This window comes from Pituophis catenifer, unplaced genomic scaffold (genome assembly GCF_029215685.1).
Source record: "Pituophis catenifer annectens isolate HBS135680 unplaced genomic scaffold, rPitCat1.0.hap2 SCAF_3, whole genome shotgun sequence".
Taxonomy (NCBI): domain Eukaryota; kingdom Metazoa; phylum Chordata; class Lepidosauria; order Squamata; family Colubridae; genus Pituophis; species Pituophis catenifer.
Window position 1 is genome coordinate 160,130,975 of NW_027256883.1, and position 23,344 is coordinate 160,154,318.

The following is a 23,344-nucleotide window of genomic DNA, read 5'->3' on the forward strand; positions in this document are numbered from 1 at the left end:
GGAGAGATTCGAACCAGCAGAAATTGCAGGCAGCTGTGTTAATAACAGGGTGCACTAAACCCCTGTACTATCAAGGCTCTCTTTCCTGACTGAATTTCTTATTAAGGAAGTACAGGTAGCTTTTGCTTAATAACTGGTCACATAGTGACTATTCAAACTTATAGCAGACACACCAAAAGGTACTTACAACCCAATTCTAGAATTTTGACGGCAGCGTGTGTGCACACTGCGGTCACATGACTGCATTTTGGGCACATGGCAACAGGATCACTTATACCGTTGGTTGCAGGTTTCTGTGGTCACATGACCACGATTTACAACATTTTTCATCTATTTTTGGCCTTTGGGGTTGGTTTCCGGCAAAAAAATGTCAATAGGAATGAATGGACTGATTTTATAGCCGTTGTATTCATTAAACAACTGCTGCAAAAAAAAAAGATTATAAAATTGGGCCAGTCACATAGATGCCTTGATTTATGACTGTCAAGACTTTTGGTGGAAATTGTGGGCTCCATTACAGTCATAAGTCAAGGACTACCTGTATGCTAAATTGATCCCGAACTACTTCTGATCACGATGGAGACACGCTGGGAGCATCTAATTTCAGATTTTTACTGTGCTCATTTTAAGCTGGAGCCCCCATCTAACTGGAAATCATGTGGCTCGAGTGGGCCAAGCTCCATTAATTAAACTGAGTGTACGCCTCATTAGTGCTCACTTTGCAACTTAATCAGATTATCTTGGTCAGAATTAGCTGTTTTAACAGGCCAGCAATGGAAGATCCGTCCTTCGATTTGACAGTAGGACTTCTTTTGTTTTTCGTATTTTGTTTCTGAATTGAGATCTCAAACGCACCTGTTTCTTTGTTGTTTGTTTGTCTTGTTCCAGTTCAGCTGGCCAGTTTGAAACATGTCAAATTCCAGAATAAAGACAATGCTCTTGTAGGTTGCAGGATACATTGGAGCAGCTTTTTTCCAAATGAGAATCCTTTCATCATCCTGGCCGGCTGGGAGAGTACTAGCTGGCTGGGAATTGTGTGCATTGTAATCTGGCCCATCTGGAGGGCAACAAGTTGGAAAAGGCCTGCCTGGAGCGTCTCGTTCATCATAGCTGTTTATAGCAAAGACTCCCAGATGGTGAACCAAATTTCCTTTGTAGTGTTGTGTAACCAGGCAGACACCAATTCATTGCATAGGCAAACGTGCCACTCAGCCACATGTGGCTCCTGCCTGAACATCTTGTCCTGAGCCCATGTTCAGGGAGCATGAATGGCCCTAAGCCCCAAGCAGGGACTCAATCGAAGCAGGAAGGACAAGCAGAGCAGGGAAGGAGCAGGGAAGGAGCTAGTTATTTGATTTACAGCATCTGGATTCCCTGCTTCCGTGGGCCAAGGGCAGGAGACCAGTGCTTCCTCTCTCTGCCCCAGATTCCTTGCTCAACCATAGTGAAAGCTGTACTGGCCAAAAAGAAAAGGCACTCCAGAATCTCTGCTCTCTGTTCTGCTATATATTTCACAATACAAAAGAGAGAAGCTGCATCCAGGCCGCTGTGGCTCAGGAGAAGTAGCACCTTAATAGGGAATAGAAGGTGAAGGTGTAAATATCATGGCACGTCTATGCTATCCCAAAGCCCTGGGATTTTTTGAGAGAAGAATCAAGAACCGCCTGAAAACAAAGTCAGTTGATTCTGGCTACATTCTGAGAAGTTGAAAAACATCCCAGAAAAAGGCAAGGGCAAGGCTGCCAAGAAAACTGCAGGGATGCAGTCATCTGAAGCTCAGCTCCAGAATCTTTCTACATTTTTCATCCCCTGTACTCCACACTGAAAGTTTGCTACATGTGGCAGCATTGCCAGCTCATGTCTTCTTATGTGAGAAAATTAATGAGATATTTGTATTATAATCAGAAAATAGCAGAGCAACCTCCCCCCTCCCCACGTTAAAATAACCCCAATTGATTTGAAAAATGCCGTTCTTCAATGCATAAACACTCAAAAGAGATTTCCTCATGCAACTGCAAACCTCTAATGAAGGTAGATTATTGTTCATTTCGATATGAACAGGAACTTTGATTTCTTGGCCCACAGCAACAGTTATGTAATCACCATTCCCTGCTGTTGTATTGTAAATGCTGCTTTTGCATTTATTTAAGCTTAATTTGAAATGTCACAAAGTATATATTTTCCATTTTACCGCATGTGTGTATGTATGCACACTTTGCCAACTGGCTCTAATACTTCACACATCTGATGAAATGGACGGAAAGGACAAAAACTAAGGTCGGATTAAGTAGGTTACTCTTATATAACCCCTCCACCATGACCATGATACTGTATCACTTTTGAAATATTGACCCAAGGGGCTAATTCCCTTATCTCCCCACATTGCTTGGGGTGAATGTGCAAAAATTTCAGAGATTTACCTTGGCTGCATTCTTTCCAAGATCTTGTTTATTATGATGTAAGTGTTCAAGTTTCCATAAGGTCAGGTATAGACAGAGACAAGAATTACAGTGGAATTTTGAAGTGTTTATGGTGCTATGTTTATAGTGACATAAAAGGATTTTATCCTATGGTATTTTTATTTGGCCAGTGGCTTGGAGAGTATAGTAACATGATCAGGAAGGAGTATCTCAGGAATACCTAAAGTAATAGTTTCCTCTAATCCGAAAGATAATCCTATGTCTTACATGTTTTTGTTCCCACCAAGCTTAACACTCTAGATCACTAATGTACAGCAGTCTCCTTCACCTTCTGTTCCCAAGGGTCATAGATGGCTATGGTTATTTGTAGAAGACCCAACCCCCCATTACATTCTCCCAAATTAGTGAAGAAGATGGTTTCTTGGCATTTCTGTGCCCATGCGACTGCTATCTCTAATTGAATGACATGCTGAAGTGCACAATTCACTGCCAGCCAGCCCCATCCCATCTTGGTGGCAGAAAGCAGAACTGAAATGACAGTTTCCATTTGTTAAGCACTTATAGCAGTTGTTAGCAATTGATTGAACAGCATAATATACATCCAAGAACTGTGTTGTGTTCTGTGAGGAAGGGTGAAAGGGCGAATTTTTTTTTATTGAGGATTCTGTGAAATGATCTTGTCCAGGTCTTATTTTGCACACATCTCATGTGTCTAGGAAGCCATGTCTTCTGCCCCTTCTATTTTTATTTGAGCAGTGCTAGCCACTAAATCTTCCATTTGGCAGTGGAGGAGCCATTTCTTCAACTCTTTTCTCTCCTCAGCAGAGATATTGCATTTGAATGACTAATGTAGCACTCAGTGTGCAAGCTATTCACTGGCCAGGATTCATACGATGCCAGTCGATATCTTTTATTGGACCAAACATGAATTTTCTGAATATAAAAGTTCCAAAAATCACATTGGTATTAGTTAATAGTGAAATGAAACAGGTACAATCCAAAGCTTGCAATCTCCTGGCTGTTACGGAAGGACAAGTATCTCAGTCGCATCTCTTTTGCTCTTTGGTTATAAAAAGGCTACTTTGTTTCTCTGCTCTGTCTGAAGAATTCTGCTATAATCTGAAAAAGGAAATTCAGGATCTGTTGTTTTATCATGCGGCTGACATACCTTCAATCCACTTTAGCTTCTGAATTCTTTCTGAATATGTAAAGTTGTAAACCGAAGGTTAAACTGAACTGGTGAAAATTGATATAGGCAAATATTCCACCCACATAGGAGATATGGACCATCAAAATTCCAATTTGGTTTGCAGGTGAAGTGGGTAGCTTCTAACAACTCCCAATAGAATGAAAGGCAGAATAAGAGCCATGGCACCCAGGAGACTCTTGTTCCAGAACAAAGCCAGAAATTCATATCTGGATGAGAAACTGTTTTTTGTGAGGAACTCTCCTCCCTGCTCCCCATTTGATCTGAACTTTGCTATTGTTCTGTTGGGAGATACAGAGAAGTGGTGGTGCCAGTGTGGAGCGAGATGGACAAAAGATCTATTTGTGTTGTCCTAGAAAAGGGTTCATGCTTGATGTCAGCATCCCATCTTGTTTGGGCATCTGTGCAAGCTGCTGTTCCAGAACTAAAATGTGCCTCTATCAAGCCCAGAATGTAGGCAACAATAAGCAGTCTGCTCCTTTTTTCTCTCCCTATGGGACAGAGAAGATGGGAGCATGCATCCAGGTCTTTTTGGGCTTGGGGTAGCAGTAGGTTCATTTGGGAGAGCAATGGGCCAAGCTTGCTTAGCATTGTTTATCTAATAGCAGCAGACTATAGAGCTGGAGTTGTTAGAGGCATGAAGTTCCCTCTTCTGGTCATGCCCCTTCATTACATCCTAGAAATTATTGTACTGATCACAGGTTCACTGAGTAGTTTGAGAAGCACAACTTCTAAAGGTTCCCAGTCAAAAGACATGGTTTTTTTCCCCACCAGGAAGAAAGACAAAGTAGAAATATATACTTTCATTTGGAAATGATGTATGTCATGTCCTCTATACAATTCTGTGAACAAGGCACTATAATTTCACAGCAACAGCTTGTCTGGAAGTGCCTACCATATTCTTCCAGCGGGGAAAGTATATTTTTACATTTATACATTACCATCTCCTCTAGAAGTTCAGGGTGGCATCATTTTATAATCACAGCATTATTCCTGCAAGGGATTTGGAGCTGTTGTATAATCACTGCTAAAAAAACTCCACTGGTCAAGTGGGGATTTAACTGTAGGTCTCCCCAGTCACAGTCCAATACATTAACTACTAACTGATATTGACTTCAGAATTGCGGCTTTTGCTGGACCAATCTTTTTTTTTTTTAATTATAGTTGTAACTTGGATAGCAGATTGCTGATTTGATTTAATCAAGGTAGGAATTTGAAGAAAGGAAATAATACATCTCATAACCTATTACTGGCACTAAGGACAATCTAAATGTTTCCACTATTTCTTTCGAATAAATTAGCCTCTATCTTGATAGTCTCTCTTTTTTGGTTTGTGGTTGTTGACTGATATAAAGTTAACTTGGTGTAACTTAGTCCAGCTAAGAAACTGGATTGTGAAGCAGAAAGCAGTTGCTTTGAATTTATCCAGCATACATTGGTTGCATTCGTAAAACTTACTTAACCTGTTTATTGCATCATGGCTTGGAACTACGGTACCTGAAAGGGTCGCCTTTTTTCTAGAGTCCCTACCCATCCAATCAGGGCAAATAGAATGGACATGCTGCAGATCCCATCAGACAAAAATGTTGGTTGACAGGGACTAGAAGGTGAGCTTTTTCTGCAATGGTCCCTGCTCTGTGAAACATCCTCCCTTCGGAGATTAGAATGGCCCCAAGTGTGTTTGCCTTCTATAAAGCTCTAAAAAATTTGGCTATGCTCCCAAGCCTGGGATGCTACATGTGCCAAGGGCCCCACCTCTTGGCTATATTGTTAACAGACCAGATACCTTGCCTTTGTATGTACTTCAGATTAGACATGTTTTTTTATTGTTTTAATGCTTTTTAATATTTTTATTGTTTTAAAATGTTTTTACATTTTTAATTGCAATAGATGTTTTGAATATAGGTGAGCTGCCCAGTGTCATTTGCTAAGATGGGCAGCTGCAGAAATCAAATCAATAACTACATACATACATACATACATACATACATACATACATACATACATACTACGCAAGCTCACTTCTGCTTTTGCAGAAAACATTAAAGCAATGTGGTTAAAGTACTAGACTAGGACCAAGGAGATGCAGATTTTTTCCCCCTCTCAGCCATGGAGCCATTTTCTCTCAGCCCAACCAACTTCCTAAGGTTTTTGTTGTGAAGAAAAATAGGAAGTTAGATTGCTATATATGATGTTTTGAGCTTCTGAATGAAAGGTGGGTACCTAATAAACAAACAAGCAAACCATTAATGAACTGAACAAAGTGGTTTTGTGAAACCTATGAAACACACACACACAAATGAACATTAATGAAGCTCAGCATGTTATATGAATAAATGTAAACCTGGCTAAGTACATACACAATCATCACATGTCCTTAAACTGCTCTTTCTAAGCCTCAATATCAATCTGTCCTTCAGCATTTTGTGGAAAACTAATATTCTCCTATCCTAAAAGGAAAAGCTATACCTTGAAGTTCAAATAACTGTTTTGCACATACATGATCCTATACTAGGTCCCCAGGACCTTCAAAGAAAATTGGGAAAGATTCCTGCTTGAAAACTTATTAAGCTGCTATCAAAGCTGGCACTATCAAAAATACTGAGTTTAACCGTGTGACTCAGAATAAGCAACTTCTAAGAACAGATTATACGGAGGTAATAAATATGAAGAACGTTGAATTTTAAATAATTATACAAATGCTAATTTGTCATTCCTGATTCCATAAAAAATATAACTTACATTAAATCCTAATGCTAAATGCTAAGATAGGAAAAACAAATAATTTGCTCACTGCTTTCACTATGAGTACAAAGGGATTTAAACAGTTACCATATCTGGTTCCAAATTCAATTGACCATTGCTTGGCAACAGAACATAGATGTTTAGATCCTTTGGCACCCTCTACTGGTTATCTAATTTTGCACATGTGCAATTATATTATTGCCCTTATTTGAAATATTTTAAAATTACCTTAGAGTATTTAGCTGATCCCCCCCCCCTTTCCCACTCACTGAACTGGTGCAAGTTTGCCTTGAGAAAAATGGAATTACAACTCAACATATTGGAATGGGGAACCAATCATATCAAGGAGGATTGTTTTAAATTACATACTAAGTAGGCAAAATATATATATATTAAATTCCCACCAAAGAATTTAAAAAAGTTCAAGAGTCTGAGTTTGACTTCTGAGGCTGCCACGAAGAGAAGTGCATTTGACTTCTTTTTTCAAACAATAATTAACATGTCAAACTCCCTATCACTAGCTGCAATCATTAGTTTAAATAGTTTTTAAAAGTGAAAATGGGTTTCTGGAGAACATATTCTGAGCAGCATTTGCACATGGTGGGAAGCACCACACAAGAAGGTGATTCCTAAAATAATTGGACCTTCGGGGAGACTTATATCTATAAATAACCATGTGCCGGGAACAAGCAATAAGGGAGCTTTGCAAATTTGGTTGTGCTCTTCCCAACTGAATCTGGTTGGCCAAAGATGAAAAGATAACATGGGTTAGATGAGTCTTTGTCTGGGCTAGCAAGGCTTCTCTGATCTTCTGGGGGCTCAGCTGCACAGTGGGTGACTAGAGGGACTGGCCCTGCCTGGGGTCTCTTATGCTGGATCATTGGGCAGGCAAAAGAAAGAGGAACAGAGGTTCCTTTGTGCCGCCTCATCTCATGCCTGCTTTGTATGTGTTGCAGCTGCCAGCTTTCCTACAGCTTGACCCAGGATTATTCATCTGGGCAAGCAGGGGGTAGCAGCCCCATTACTTCCTCAGATTCTCCATCCTTGCCTGCCTTTCCATCAGTTGGGGAAGGGGAGAGACATAAAACAACCAGAGTGCAGCCTTTTCCTCATTATCCTGTGTTATATAAAGTGGGTGTAGGCCAGTGGTGGGTTGCTCCCGGTTCGGCCCGGTTCGGCCGAACCGGTAACGGTGATGCTATTACATCACTGAACCAGTTCTCTTTCTTCGGGAGCTGGGCCCTCCCACCTGCCCCCGCGTTATTCCGACCTTATATTTCTTCTTTTTTCACCCAGCTGAGAGGTGCGGCAGAGCGGATTGCCACAGCTCAGCTGGGCAGATTCGCAACGCGCTTGCACAAAGCGGGGAAGAGGCGATCAAGCGCGCACACAGAGAGAACCGGTAGTAAAGCCGGTTAGAACCCACCCCTGGTGTAGGCTGTGTTTTCATATCTGGCTGTTTCTTCTTTGCATCTCTTGAAGGAGCTCCAGAAAAGCCTGCGTAGAATCAAGCCTCCTTCCTTCCAGCCTAGCTGTAATAACTGACTCTCCTTCCTCTTTTGGCAGAATGGGGCTGTGCCTGGTGAAACAGGTAAACGAGATGAGCACATGAAACGAGGCAACTGGGGCAACCAGATTGAATTCGTTCTCACGAGTGTTGGCTATGCTGTTGGGCTTGGCAACGTGTGGCGCTTCCCTTACCTCTGCTACCGCAATGGAGGAGGTGAGTATGGAGGTCAGAGCGCTGTGTTTGTGGGAAGGCTGGTGAGGACTATGTGGGAGCATGCATCTACCATAGTCTGGCCTGAAAAGTACAAAGTTGTTGTGACCTAAGTTGCTGGTAGCAGAGAAGCTCTTCATAATTGATTCTTCATCTGCCTCTGCTTCAGCACAACAGGGAATGGTGGGCCTTTCACTGCAGCTTCCTAACAATTCTGGGACTCAGCTTTGTTCTTGGGGCCTGGCTCAAGATGGGAAGCTATATGCTTCCCTACCTTCCTGACCAGAGGTACTTTGAATGTACTAAGTTATGATTTTCAGGACTTGTGAACCAAGCTGGGCTGGGAATTCTTTAACTAATAGCCCAAACCCTTTTGGTAAACCTGTCCATTTCTGCACATTCCATTACTTTTAGTATTATTTTGTCCTCCGATGGCGTGTCTTCTAATTTCCAAGTTTGCACGAATGTGATTCTTGCTGCTGTCAGAGATATGAATTATCAAATATTGTATTTCTTTTTCATAATGATTTGTTAATATTCCTAATAGGTATGTTTCTGGTTTCAATGGAACTCTCTGGGTAATAATTTCTTCTAATTGTTTTTGGATCATTTTCCAAAAATTTTTTGCTTTTTGGCATGACCACCACATAAGATAGTATGTCCCTTTTTGTGATCTACATTTCCAACAATCTTGTGAAGTGTTAGGGAACATCTTTGCCAGGCGTGGGGGAGCCCAAACACTTCTGGAAGGCACCAGATTGGGGAAAGCCCAGCTAACCTACCAATTGCACATACTGGTATTGAGTTTGTAGGAAAGGAGTGCTTGAAACAAGCTGGGAATTACTGGCACAAATAGCAGACTTTATTCCCATTTTGAATAAAACCTAAAATGTATCTTTTATTTCTTCATGGCTTTAAAGTCCTCCGTTTCCTCAATCCAAGAATTTTAAATCTTACCCAGTGCTGTCTTAGTCTACATTGACTCTTTTATAACTGCAGATGCCAGGAACTGAATTTGACCTTGGCATACAGAGCATGACTTCTACTCCTGAAATCCTGTAAGACTGATTTCTTCCTTTTATTCTGTCTCTAGGTGCTTTCCTGTTCCCCTATTTCATCATGTTGGTGTTCTGTGGGATCCCCCTGTTTTTCTTGGAACTCTCTTTTGGACAATTTGCTAGCCAGGGCTGCTTGGGCGTCTGGAAGATCAGCCCCATGTTCAAAGGTAAGAGAGAATCAATGGACACTCCCTCAGATTACTGCCACAATCACATTCTCCATCTGGATCTTGTGCGGCCCCCCTCCCCCGACGTTACAACAGGCCAGTTCTACCATAAATCAGAGCTGAAATGTGTGGCAAGGGAACACTATGTTCTCCATTGTTTCAGGCAACAAAATGTCTGAGCTGAAAGACACATTGGCATTATCAAATGAGAAATATGTATCATTAGATATATTAATATGTTTTACAAACATTTTATACTAGAGAATTTTAATAGTTGGAAAATAAAGTTGCTACCCTGCCCCACTTCCAGGTCAGCTACATCATCCACATTGCTTCCTGTGAGTGGACTATTACTTTCTTCTTCTGAGGCAGAACTGAAGTCCTAAAGACACTTCTCTAGGATCATTGCAGTTTTAGCCTCACACACACACACACACACACACACACACACACACACACACACACACACGGATATCCCTCAGTGGTGAAATCTAAAATTTGTTAATACCGGTTCTGTGGGCATGGCTTGGTGGGGGGTAATGTGACTGGGTGGGTGTGGTCTTTTTTTTTTTTTTTTACTTTTAAAACCATTTTTTCTACAACCTTTTCGGCGAAGAGGTTGTAAAAAAATGCTTTCAAAAGGCTTTGACGATCCCAGCTGAGTTGCCTGATCAGCAGAGGCTTTTTTTCTTTTAAAAGCTTCTGCCGATCAGGCAACTCAGCTGGGATCATCAGAGGCATTTAAAAGAAAAAAAGCCTCTGCCGATTAGGCAACTCAGCTTGGATCATCAGGGGCTTTTAAAAGCATTCAGAGGTTGTAGAAAAAATGCTTTTAAAAGCCTTTGATGATCCCAGCTGAGCCGCGCAATCATCAAAGGCTTTTTTTTTTACTTTTAAAAGCATTTTTTTGGCCGAAGAGGTTGTAGAAAAAATGCTTTTAAATTTTTTTTAAAAAAACCTCTGATGATTGCATAGCTCAGCTGGGCATGGGGGGGGGCAAGGATTTTTGCTACCGGTTCTCCTAACCACCCACCTCCATCGCTACCGGATCAGGCGATCCGGTCCAAACCAGGAGCATTTCACCTCTGGTATTCCTGCAGGACAAAGAAGGGTGTAGATGACACAGCATGCATGGACACAGTGCAGTACAGATCCGAGTCCCTTTCTACTTGCATTGCAAAATTGCGCACAAGAATGTAAATGGAAGAAATTATGTCTTGATTTCACAATGCACAATGCACATTTCATCATTTGACAAAATCTCAACTTGCTACATATGTCTTGAAAAAAAGAGGATGGAAGACAACAAAACAAAACAAAACAAAACAACAAAACAAAACAAAACAAAACAAAACAAAACAAAACAAAACAAAACAAAACAAAACAAAACAAAACAAAACAAAACAAAACAAAACAAAACAAAACAAAACAAAACAATGGTGGATTCCTACCACATCCACTCCTGACTATCCAAGCCTGATCAGACAAATATATATTTCTTCCCCCACTGTGGAGAGGAACTGGAGAGAAAAGATATCAACTCAGCTTCCTTGCAGCAAATCTAGGATTTTTAAAATGGTTGCTGTATGCCATCTAGTTTTGATCTCACTGGCATGGAGCCGAGGTAATTAACCAGGGGACTGGGTAACTGTCAGCCATATAATGTGAACACAATTTCTAGAACCATATCTGATTATTGCTAAAAACCTGATTGAAGGCCTAGCAACTAAGTTTGTATTTTCATTTCAGAGAACCTGCTTTTTTTAAAGGTAGAACATCTGTAGTTCACAATAAATCCAAAAGAAAAGGTCAGCATATATACTTCCTAGCACTAGCTTTCTGCCATATTTATTCTGCCCAATTGTAAATGTATGAGTTATGGTCCCTCTAATCTAGATATGTTACTATTCATATGCAGTCTTCTTGTTTCCCACCTCTTGGCTACATTTCTGCTGTTTTGAATCTGGAAGCAGAAGACTGTAATGGCAGTGTTTGCACTAGATATTTAATGCTAAAGCACCAGCAGCCAATTCTAATTGTGGTGTTCACCTCCTTGCATACGCTTCAACGAACCATATAATGGCTTAATGGATAGTCTGATTCACACAACTGGATAGGAGAATGGCTAGGTTCCAAAAAACATGCTGAACCACAAACCGCAATATTGTTTTAGTTGTATAAACCTAATCAGTGTGTGTGAGTGTTGGCAGGACCTGACTCTGTATCATAAACTAGCCTCATGAGCTTTATTGTTTCTGCTTTAAATTAAACTTGCCCCTGCCATATGTAATGTGCATGTTGCAAACTTACACCCTCTGCTTTACAATTCCAACATGAATGTTTTCTGTTTTTTACATTTAGCAACAAACTCCCATCTCAAAATCTTCCTATTTATCCTTATACTTTATTTCCTTCAGGTGTTGGCTATGGTATGATGGTTGTCTCCAGCTACATTGGAATCTATTACAATGTTGTGATCTGTATCGCCTTCTATTATTTCTTCTCATCAATGACACGGGTGCTACCCTGGACATACTGTAATAACTTTTGGAATACAGGAAATTGCACCAGTGTGTTGGATGTTACCAACAGCTCAGTGGGTTCATCACTCAACATCACACGTATCTTCAACCAGACTCTGAAGCGCACTAGCCCCAGTGAGGAATACTGGAGGTGATAATGGAGGCAGATAATGGGCAGGGAGGGGAATTAAGTAAATGGATATGGGGGGAAATGGGAATTGGTTTGTGAGAGATGTGGAAATAATCTGATCATCACTTCTGAGCATTAGTTATTACGCTTACTGGGATGATGGAAGTTTTAATTCAGAACATATAGACAGGGACAGAATTATGGAAGACTGATCCATAATTGGGCATGTCACAATGGCACATTGAATCTGTGATCCTAGCTTATTCTGTCTATAAGTTTCAGCCACCATCCCAACCGCTCTGTCTGAATGACATTACCTAAGGCAAGTTGTATATTGGAAAGATGTTGCTTCAAATGGAACAGGTAGCAGAAAGATTGGATGTAGGCAGAGCCATATGTTATTAACATGATTTATAATCAGAGGCAGATAGACTATTGCTGGATCAAGGGATGGAAACAATAGGTAAGAAAATAAAATTGCAGTATTTTTGACTTGAGTTGAAATAAATCCATTTTGACCCTTGAATTAGGAAATCCAAGAATATCATGTTAGGGGAGTTATTTATACTCTAATAGACTTGTCCCCTATATTTTTAAAAGTTTCTTATTAGAGGTGGTTGAAAACAATTTCTCCATAAATTCTTATGAATCTTATCATGTTGGTGAAAGCTGGTGTAAGTTCGTAGTGCTGAACTACGAACATCTATATACTGGTGTACTTAATTTCTGACTCTAAAACTTGTTCAAAGCAGTTAACTATCCCATCGTTTAGATTTTTTTTTTCTGTATTTGTTGATCTTGAGTGCCAGTTTTGGAGACCCATGGATGCAAATTGGTTTGGTGCATTTGCTAGACATGGATGTAAAGTGCTTGCAAACTGGAGCTTATATTCCTATCTTTTCTTCCAGGCGGTATGTATTGAAGCTCTCTAATGACATCGGGAATCTGGGTGAAGTGCGGCTTCCCCTGCTGGGTTGTTTGGGCGTCTCTTGGATCGTCGTCTTCCTCTGCCTCTTCAAGAGTGTGAAGTCCTCAGGAAAAGCAAGTAGTGTTCCTCTTCCTTAACTCACCCATGTCCAAGCCTAGCCGTGTCCATATAAACCCTTACTGCTTTTAGATTGGCTTTTGACCCTTTCTGCAAACACCCTTGTCCCTTGTCTTGGACTATTTTCCCACTTGAAGTTTTACATTGACATAGCACTCCTCATGTTCATCCTTATAGTCACATAAGAGCGGTTTATCTCATTCTATGGGTTTATAAAACTAGTCAAAAATGGGTGTTCCTAAATACTTATTAGATTCTATTTATTTGTTAAACTATAGTGGTTGCAATAGAGGGTGTTTATTTTAAGAGCTGCGGTGGCGCAGTGGTTAGAAGGCAGTACTGCAGGCTACTTCTGCTGACTGCCGGCTGCCAGAAGTTTCACCGGCTCAAGATTGACTCAGCCTTCCATCCTTCCAAGGTTGGTAAAATGAGGACCCAGATTGTTGGGGGCAACATGCTGACTCTGTAAACCGCTTAGAGAGGGCTGTAAAGCACTATGAAGCGGTATATAGGTCTATATTCTATTGCTATTAAGAAGAATAGAGTCAAAGCTTATTTGGATAGGCCAGGGGTGAAATCTAAAATTTGTTACTACCGGTTCTGTGGCTTGGTGGGGGGTGTTAATGTGACTGGGTAGGCATGGCTAACTTTTTTTTTTTTTTAACTTTTCAAAGCATTTTTTCTAATGCTTTTTTTTTTTATTTTTTATTGAAAAAGTTTTAAAAAACAAACATATTTTCCCCACAACCCCCCACAACCCCCCACAACCCCCCCTCCCCCTCCCCGACTTCCCAGAGCAGAACACAAGGTATTTCTATTGATCTTTAACAATAATCTAAATTGCATAACCAATCATTAAACTAACATCCCTAAAAAAAAAAATTCTTAACCCCCCATATATAAAATCCTATTTCTTAAACATAATACTTCTAATGTCACTTATATAACGCTTATACAAATAAAAAAAATCATTCATAAGCTATTTGATATTTTTTGGTCTGATACTTATTTTGTATATAATCAATCCATCTTCTCCAGTCCTGTATGTACCTTTCTTGTGTGTGATCCTTCAGATATGCTGAAATTTTAGCCATTTCAGCTAAATTAGTTACTTTCAATATCCAGTCATCAATAGTAGGCAAAAAGTCCTTCTTCCAGTATTGTGCTACCAACAATCTTGCTGCTGTTATCAAGTTCAAAATCAATTTAGTCTCTGCAACTGTACAGTCCGTAGTTATACCCAGTAAGAACAACTGTGGAGTAAATTTCAGTCTCTTTTTAAGAATATTCTGCATCACCCACCAAATCTTTATCCAAAATGCTTTGATTTTTCTACAAGTCCACCATATATGATAATAAGTTGCATCATCACAGTCACATCTCCAACATTTAGCTTGCACATTAGAATACATACATGATAATTTTTTAGGATCTAAATGCCATCTATAAAACATTTTATAAAAATTTTCTCTTAAATTTTGTGCTTGTGTAAATTTCACATTTCTAATCCAAATCTTTTCCCAAGTTTCCATCATTACTGGCTCTTGAAAATTTTGTGCCCATTTAATCATACAGTCTTTAACCAATTCCGTCTCAGAATCTATTTCCAATAAAGCATTATACAACCTTTTAATATGCATTTGTTTTTGATCTCTAATTTGTTTTACCAAATTCTCCTCATTTTGCACAAAGCCAATTTTTTGATCTTCCTTCCATCTAGCTTGAAGTTGACCATACTGAAACCATGTATAAATTATACCTTCTTCTCTCAGTATATCTAAAGATTTCAAATACATTACCCCCCTTTGCATAATAAGAAGCTCTTTATAAGTAATCACCTCCTGTTTTTGTTCTATACTTATATTTTCTATTGCATGTCTAGGATTTGCCCATAAAGGTATCTTATAATTTAACTTATATTGATATTTTTTCCAAACCCTTAACAAAGCATTTCTTAATATATGAACCTTAAATACTTTATCCACTTTTTTGTCATATAGCAAATAGGCATGCCATCCGTATAACAAATCATAACCTTCTAAATTCAAAATTCTCCCCTCAGTTAAATTAAACCAATCACTGATTTGTGATAAAACCGCTGCTTCATAATATAATCTTAAATTAGGCATTTTGAGACCCCCTCTTTCACGTGTATCTTGTATAATTTTCATTTTTATTCTGGGTTTTTTCCCAGCCCAAATAAAAGTATTAACACCTTTCTGCCATTCTCTCAGATTTTCATCTTTCTTAAGCACAGGTATCATTTGGAACAGAAATAAAAATCTAGGTAAAACATTCATTTTAATTGCTGCAATTCTTCCCAATAAAGACAACTGTAATTTTTTCCAATTTTCCATATCCTTCTGTACCTTCTGCCAAAATACCTCGTAATTGTTTTTGTATAATTTTGTATTTGAAGCTGCTATATATACCCCTAGATATTTAACCTTTTTAACTATTTCAAAATCTGTTAATCTTGCTAATTTGTCTCTTTCAAATGTAGTCATATTTTTAACTATCATCTTTGTCTTATGTGAATTAACTTTAAATCCTGATACTTTCCCATATTGATTAATTATATCCAATATGTATGGAGCCGACTCTATAGGTTGAGATAAGGTAATAACCAAATCATCTGCAAAGGCTCTTAATCTGTAATCTTGTTGTCTAATTACAATACCCTTCAATTTTTGTGAATCACGTATCTTATTCAGTAATACCTCCAAAGTCAAAATAAATAATAGTGGGGACAGAGGACACCCCTGTCTTGTTCCTTTCTCAATTTTAAAAGCCTCTGTTAAACCTCCATTAACTATGATTTGTGCTGATTGCTGCTGGTATATCGCTCTAATTGATTGTGTAAAATATTCCCCAAAGTGCATTTTCTCTATTATTTTAAACAAAAATTGCCAGTTCAAACGATCAAATGCCTTCTCTGCATCCAAGAATATAAACGCTGCAGGGACTTGATTATTTTTTTCCAAATATTCCAATAAGTTTACAACTTGTCTGACATTATATCTCATTTGTCTACCTTTTATAAACCCTGATTGATCATTGTGAATTATTTGTTGCATAACTGGCATTAGTCTATTAGCTAATATTTTAGCAAAAATCTTATAATCAGTATTCAAAAGTGAAATTGGCCTGAAATTCTCCGGTTTAATGGAATTTCGGTCCTCCTTTGGAATTAGTGAAACAAAGGCTGTTTTCCAAGAAGGTGGTACTCCTCCTCCTAATTGTATTTTATTAAATAAAATTTTTAGTGGTTCTAACATTTCGGATTGTAACTGTTTATAATAGACAGCTGTTAGTCCATCTGTTCCCGGAGCCTTACCTATTTTTAATTGTTTAATTGCTCCAACAATTTCCTCAGAAGTTATTGGCTGATTCAATCTATCTCTCTGTTCCAACGTTAATTCAGGAATCTCCATCTTTAGATATCTATCAATATCAGCATCTTGAATTGCATCTTTAGCATATAATTTTGTATAAAACTCCAAAAAAGCCTTTTTTATTAAATTCTGTTGATAAATCTCTTTACCTCTAAATTCTATTTTATCTATAATACGTGATTTCTGTTTTTTCCTCATCGTGTAAGCCAACCATCTCCCAGGTTTATTAGCATTACAAAATGTGTTATGTCTGGCATATTGTATGCTAGTTGCTACTTGCCCCGCCATTAACATATTAAATTGCTCTCTTAAAATATTAATCATATCTTTTGCCTTTTTATCTCCCGGATTAATTATAAGCAATTGTTCTTTCTTTTTAATTTCCTCCTCTATCTCTTTCCGTCTATTTTGTTGTTTTAATCTATGTTTATTATTCAAAAAGATTAATGTTCCTCTCATATAAGCCTTACACGCATCCCATACCATCTCCATCGAAGTTCCTTTGTTCATATTATTAATAAAAAATTCTTTCATTTGTTTTTTAAGCTCACACAAATTGTCTTCATATCTGAATAAATTCTCATTTAGCCTCCAAGACCTCCTTTCCCCTCTCTCCTGCTCTAGTTCCACCCAAACCGGGCTATGATCAGTTAAAGTTCTTGGACATATCTTCGTACTCTTCACCCTAGAAAAAAGATCATTTGTAGTTAATATAAAATCAATCCTCGAAAAAGATTGGTGCCTATCTGAGAAAAAAGTAAAATCGCTCTCCAATACGTTCCTTTCTCTCCAAATGTCTCTAAGCTCCATATCCTCCAAAATATCAAAAAAAGATTTAGGCAACTTAGCACGCATGGAGATCTTGGAAAGACTTTTTTTATCTTTCTGGGTATCTAATACCCCATTCCAATCACCCATTAAAAATAAGGATCTATAGTCCCATTGTAGTATTTTGGTATGTAAAAGTTTGTAAAATTTATCTTGTTGTTGATTAGGTGCATATACTCCGATTACAAGCAGCTTCCCACTCTGTGTTGTTAATTCAATTGCGATATATCTACCTTGAGTATCAGCCTCAATTAAATTGGCCACTAAGCCTCTTTTAACATATATTACTAGGCCGTTTTTCTTTTCTGGTGCTGATGCCACAAAATGTGTACCTAATTTCGAATTTATCAAGTACTTTTGATCTGAAGATTTAATATGCGTTTCTTGCAAACAAATAACATCGTTCTGAAATTGCTTCAAATAATGGAATATTTTCTTTCTTTTTTGTGGAGAATTTAAACCGTTAACATTCCAAGATAGAAATTTATTTGCCATCTCTGGGCGTTCCAAGCTTTGAGAGCATCAGCTGAACCTCCTCCGCCATTTTAGACTTCGGCCTAGCTCCTCCCACTGCTTGCGTTTTTTGGGCTTGTTGAGTTGGATCTTGAGGCTGTTGTGCCATATGTTGTTTATAGGTAGCCCTTGTCAGTCGTTGATCTTTTGGCAGCTGAATCATCGTTAATGACTCCAAGGTTGGTGGTGGACCCCCAGTCAGTAATGGATCTTCTTCCAGAATAGCTCCTCCAGCTAATACTTGAGCATAGGTTTGTGGTTGCCCTCCATCTTTCTCTTGTTGAGTAATTTCCAATTGCTTTCTAGCACCCCCTGGTGAGGGTGGCCTTCCAGCCTTTAAAACATTGGCATAAAAATCTTTTGCTTTTCCAACTGTGTTTAAACGATGTCTTTGCCCAGCGTATGGCACTATTATCCCAAATGGGACATCCCATCTGTACTGAATTTGCTGGTTTCTTAGTTCATTCACCAAAAAGCCAAACTGCTTTCTATCTCTTAACATTTTAGGAGGAAGCTCTTTCAGGACCACCAACTCTTGTCCTTCCACTTTAATCTTATTTCTATAAGACGCTTGCAAAATGTCATTTCTAACTCTCCTTGTTGTAAAATAGATCACAACATCTCTTGGTAACTGCTTTTGTTTTGCCAGCCAGGAATTGACCCTGTAAATTTTGTCCATTTGAATTGCCACATCTTCTGGCCTTTCTGGAATCAGCTCTGCTAAAGCATTGGAGCAAACATCTTTTAAATTTTCACCACTCTTTTCTTTCAAACCTCTCAGCCTCAGGGCAAATTCCATTGACCTGTACTGTAACATAACCATCTCGTCATCCACTTTCTCTGTCTGTATCATAACCTCTCCCAGTTTAGTTGCAATCTCCAAGTTAGCATCATCAATTTCCCGCACTCTCTCCTCGATCTTTAACATGTGAGTAGCCAATCCTGAAACTGCATAAACAATGTCATCTCTTATTTCATCATGTTTTTCCTCCACCACACTTGTAAGTTTCTTTAACTCCTCTGAAAATCCTTTCATCATTTCTGTCTGATTATTCAGGGCACCCATTATAAATTCTTTAAGGTCTTGTGACTGTGTATCAGCCGGAAGTTGTTGTTTTTGAGTCACTACAGGGGAACCTCCTCCCCCTTTAGAAGTTGGTGGCTTTAGTTGTTTAGCAGCCATTTTATTTAAAGAAAAGTTTTCCTTTTACAGCCAGAAAATCTTGTAAACAGTCTTAGAAAGTATATTCCAAAGTTTTTCCAAAATAAACAATCCTCTCTTCAAACTATACTCAAAACCCAGTAGTTTTCTCTTCAGGCAGAGGGCTATTAACAAGCAGTTTCCTTTTAACTTTCACTTTCCCTTCCGCCCATAACAAAGGCTTCCTCCCAGCCTCCAGCTCCAGAGAGCTCCGTTTGCAACAATGTATTCACGGAGTTAAGTTCTGTTTCTCTTAAAAAGCTTGCACTCTTGCTTCCGCTCTGTCTGCCTTATTGAAAATCATTAAAACTCACTGTTTGCTGGCAGAATTGGACGCAGATGTCTTGCTCTGAAGACAGAGGCACCAGCGATCCGGAGCGATGGGAGGGGTGAACTGGGGAGCTCTCACCCTCCGAGTCCCTGGAATTAATCCAGTGACTTTCGGGGAGCTCTACCCACCCCCTCCGGCTCTCCTCTCCTTCTTTGCCCGAAGGAGAGTTTTTTCAAACCGCCGGACAGCTGTTTAGCGCTGTCAGGGCGGTTTTAACAGATCGGGTGGCTGGCGGTCTATGGAGACCGTCCTCGACGTCTGCGGAGCCACCGGAAGTCCTTTTCTAATGCTTTGAAAAGCCTCTGTCAATCAGGCAACTCAGCTGGGATCGTCAGAGAGGCATTTTAAAAATTACCTCTCTGCCGATCAGGCAACTCAGCCAGAGACTTTTCAAAGCATTTTTTTTTACCACCTCTTCGGCCAAGAGGTTGCAGAAAAAAATGCTTTGAAAAGCCTCTGATGATCCCAGCTGAGCTGCGCTTTTTTTTTTTTTTTTTTTTTTTTTACTTTTAAAAGCATTTTTTCCTTCGGAAGAGGTTGTAGAAAAAATGCTTTTAAAAGTAAAAAAAAGCCTCTGATGATCGTGCGGCTCAGATGGGCATGGGGGGGGGGAGGGATTTTTGCTACTGGTTCTCCGAACCACCCGCTACCGGATCGGGCAATCCGGTCCGAACTGGGAGCATTTCACCCTTGGGATAGGCTGACGGTTGTCATGCTGTTAGGAAATCAAAGTTCTAAGAAAAGGAATTTTTGCTGGAACCTACTTTCTACTTGCAATATGTCTGAATGCTCTTCAACTTTTCCTTTGTCCTCCCTCTTTCAGGTGGTATATTTCACAGCAACATTCCCATACCTGGTGCTGACAATCTTATTTGTGCGGGGAATCACTCTTGAAGGTGCAGTTAGTGGCATCACATACTATCTGACACCACAGTGGGACAAAATCCTTGATGCAAAGGTATTTAGTTGGGATATCATAGAGGGGTTCGTAAACTATGCAGCCCAGAGCCATAACTCAGCCACCTCCCTCTAATTTGAAACTACACGGGCAACTCTGTTTCCCCAGTGACATCTTTTATCTTTGATAGGTATGGGGAGATGCTGCCTCTCAGATCTTCTATTCACTGGGCTGTGCCTGGGGTGGGCTTATCACCATGGCATCATATAACAAGTTTCACAACAATTGCTACAGGTACGATATTTGATAGTCGTGATGGGGAAAGGATGTACAAAGATTTTTTTGGTGATATATAGTAGTTCATATGTCTAAAAAAATAATCTGCATGAAAAATAGTGCAGGGATGCTAGAATCCTTGTCTCTCCCATTGTGGAGGAACTTGATTTTAAACAATGCATGGTTTTTGAGCTTTTCTTTGAAAAGTAAACAAAAGTTTACTTTTGTCTTAAAGCAGTGTTTCTCAACCTTGGTAGCTTGAAGATGGGTGGACTTCAACTCCCAGAATCCCCCAGCCAGCAGCACTGGCTGGGGGATTCTGGGAGTTGAAGTCCACCCATCTTCAAGCTTCCAAGGTTGAGAAACACTGTCTTAAAGCATGAAGTGGAGCAGTCTCAGAATGCAGATTAATTATGAACATGACCCAAGTTCACATAATGCTTTGTATTAATTCGGCAAATTGAAACAGAAGTTGTATTTTCTTTGTTCTTTGTAATTAAATAATTTTGCCTTCTTTCATCTAAGGCTCTCAGAACTACAGGTGGCTTTCATAAGATTACCTTTAGAAAGAACAAGTTATATTTTATCAGATGGGTTTATATCCCACCCTTTTACCAACAAATGGTGCTCAAGATGGCTGCAAGAATTAAAATATGCAGTCTTCTCGAATTAACTAAAACATACCATATTTTCCGGCGTATAAGACGACTTTTTAACACATGAAAATCTTCTCAAAAGTCGGGGGTCGTCTTATACGCTGGATGTCGTTCTTCTGTAACCAGGCTCTGACGAGCCTTAAATGGCTCTGGTGATCCAAGCTCTGACGATCCCAGCTTTGCCTGCTAATCAGGCAACTCAGCTAGGACCGCCAGAGCCATGTAAAAGGAAAAAGTTTTTTTCTTTTACATGGCTCTGGCGATCCAAACTCTGACGATCCCAGCTGCGTTGCCTGCTAATCAGGCAACGCAGCTGGGATCGCCAGAGCCATGTAAAAGGAAAAAAGTTTTCCCCCTCCAGCTTGCTTACCTTAGCTGCTAGTCGCAACGCTTGCCTTGCTTCACTTGCCTGAATCCATTCCATCAGCAAGCCACTTACTGCCTGCAATCAAGCAGGCAGGAAGTTGTGGACTTCAACTCCCAGAATTCCTCAGCCAGCAAAACAAAGCTGGCTGAGGAATTCTGGGAGTTGAAGTCTACAAGTCTTAAAGTTGCCAAGGTTGGAGACCCCTGTTCTATTGGGTAAGTTTTTTTCCCCTTTGGGAGCTTTAAAAAAAAAAGTTAATTGGGTTTTTTTTTAGTTGTTCTTTTATAGACCTCGCCATTTAAAGTTTAGAAAGTTTTAAATTTAGCTTTCATATAAAAATTAAAATAAAATAAAATAATATTTGTGCAGCTTTCTGAGATTTAGTGTGTTTCTGTAGTGTTTCACTCTAACTACACAAACACACAAAATCTCACAAAGCTGTATGTGGAATTTTGTGTGTGTAAAGTGTGAAAGTTGTTTTTTTGGGCTTTTTGTGGCTGTGTGAGGTTCCTGCTTGTTGCAGGGGCCATTCTGGGTCTAGCACAGCTGCTTTTATATTGTGGGTGAGCCAGTTGATGGTTTTTAATTTTTATTTGGAAGAGGGGTAGTCTTATACGGCGAGTATAGCCCAAACCCTATATTTTAACAGGAAAAGTTGGGGGTCATCTTATACGCCCAGTTGTCTTATACACCGGAAAATACGGTAGTTAAATACAAATAAAATATAACAATAAAAATAAACCTCTCCCCTAATTTAGTATCTAAACCCACTTGCACGTCATACATGAGAGCCCATTCTCTAGATGCAGATCTTTTGGCTTCCTTCAGGATGCTCACCTTCAACTGCAGTTTTCATGAGCTCTCCCAACTTGGTGTATCTACAGAGACAGCATCATCATTAGCATCACCAACTGTGCTACCAGTGTCTACGCAGGTTTCGTCATCTTCTCTATCCTCGGCTTCATGGCTCATCACCTGGGAGTGGATGTTTCCAAGGTGGCCGACCAAGGCCCTGGCTTGGCATTTGTGGCCTATCCTGAGGCATTGACACTCCTCCCCGTTTCCCCTTTTTGGTCTGTTCTCTTCTTCTTCATGCTCATCCTGCTGGGGCTGGGTACACAGGTAAACACAGCTATTTGCAGCTCATGCTTTGGGGGAATTCTAGGGCCCAACATGTCTGAAAGTTACAATTCCAGAGAAAGCTAAACTAGCTAATAAACATAAATGGAAAATAGTGTGCATCTATTATATGTGTGAATGTGCGTTTGTTAAAATGCAAATCACCTATGTGTATATACACATAAACACATGCCCCACACTTGATTCATCTAGTTTGAAGGAAAGATGAAGACTTAATGGTGCTTGGAAATCATGGGAAATAGAAAATGATTATTCTGATAATGACTATCATTCCAAATTCCTTTATGGCAAACTGAGTCATAATGAAGCTGTATCCTGGTGCTTTCTAGAGGGAATACAAGCTCCCATTATATTTAAGGTGTATAATCAATTCTCATGCCGATTTAGAATGATGGGATTTGTAGTCATACACATCTGGACTACACCCACCTGGGGAAGGTGGCAGGTTAAGGCACTGAACTTAACTATTAGCGCTAGATTCTCCTCCCAAATAAAGTATATTTGCCCCAAGTGCTGATTCACTTAAGAAGCACTGCTGATCTCCAACCTTTACATTAATCAAAACTGATGCACAGGTAGTCCTTGGCTTATACCCACAATTGAGCCCAATTTTTTTGTTGCTAAGTGAGACCATTGTTAAATGACTTTTGCCCCATTTTACAACTTTTCTTGCCACAGTTGTTAAGTGAATCAGTGCCGTGGTTAAGTTGGTAACACGAGTTATT

At 39.5% G+C, this 23,344-nt stretch overlaps 1 protein-coding gene across 1 annotated transcript in view; it reads left to right on the forward strand.

Moving 5' to 3' along the window:
* The window catches only part of SLC6A9 (solute carrier family 6 member 9), a 64,002-nt gene that overhangs the window by 36,135 nt on the left and 4,523 nt on the right, over window positions 1-23,344 (forward strand). The window contains exons 3-9 of the mRNA XM_070941412.1: window positions 7,939-8,095; window positions 9,186-9,317; window positions 11,735-11,990; window positions 12,878-13,010; window positions 20,106-20,240; window positions 20,371-20,474; window positions 22,364-22,601. Of these exons, the coding sequence (XP_070797513.1) occupies window positions 7,939-8,095; window positions 9,186-9,317; window positions 11,735-11,990; window positions 12,878-13,010; window positions 20,106-20,240; window positions 20,371-20,474; window positions 22,364-22,601 (1,155 nt within the window). The remainder of the gene's footprint in view (window positions 1-7,938; window positions 8,096-9,185; window positions 9,318-11,734; window positions 11,991-12,877; window positions 13,011-20,105; window positions 20,241-20,370; window positions 20,475-22,363; window positions 22,602-23,344) is intronic.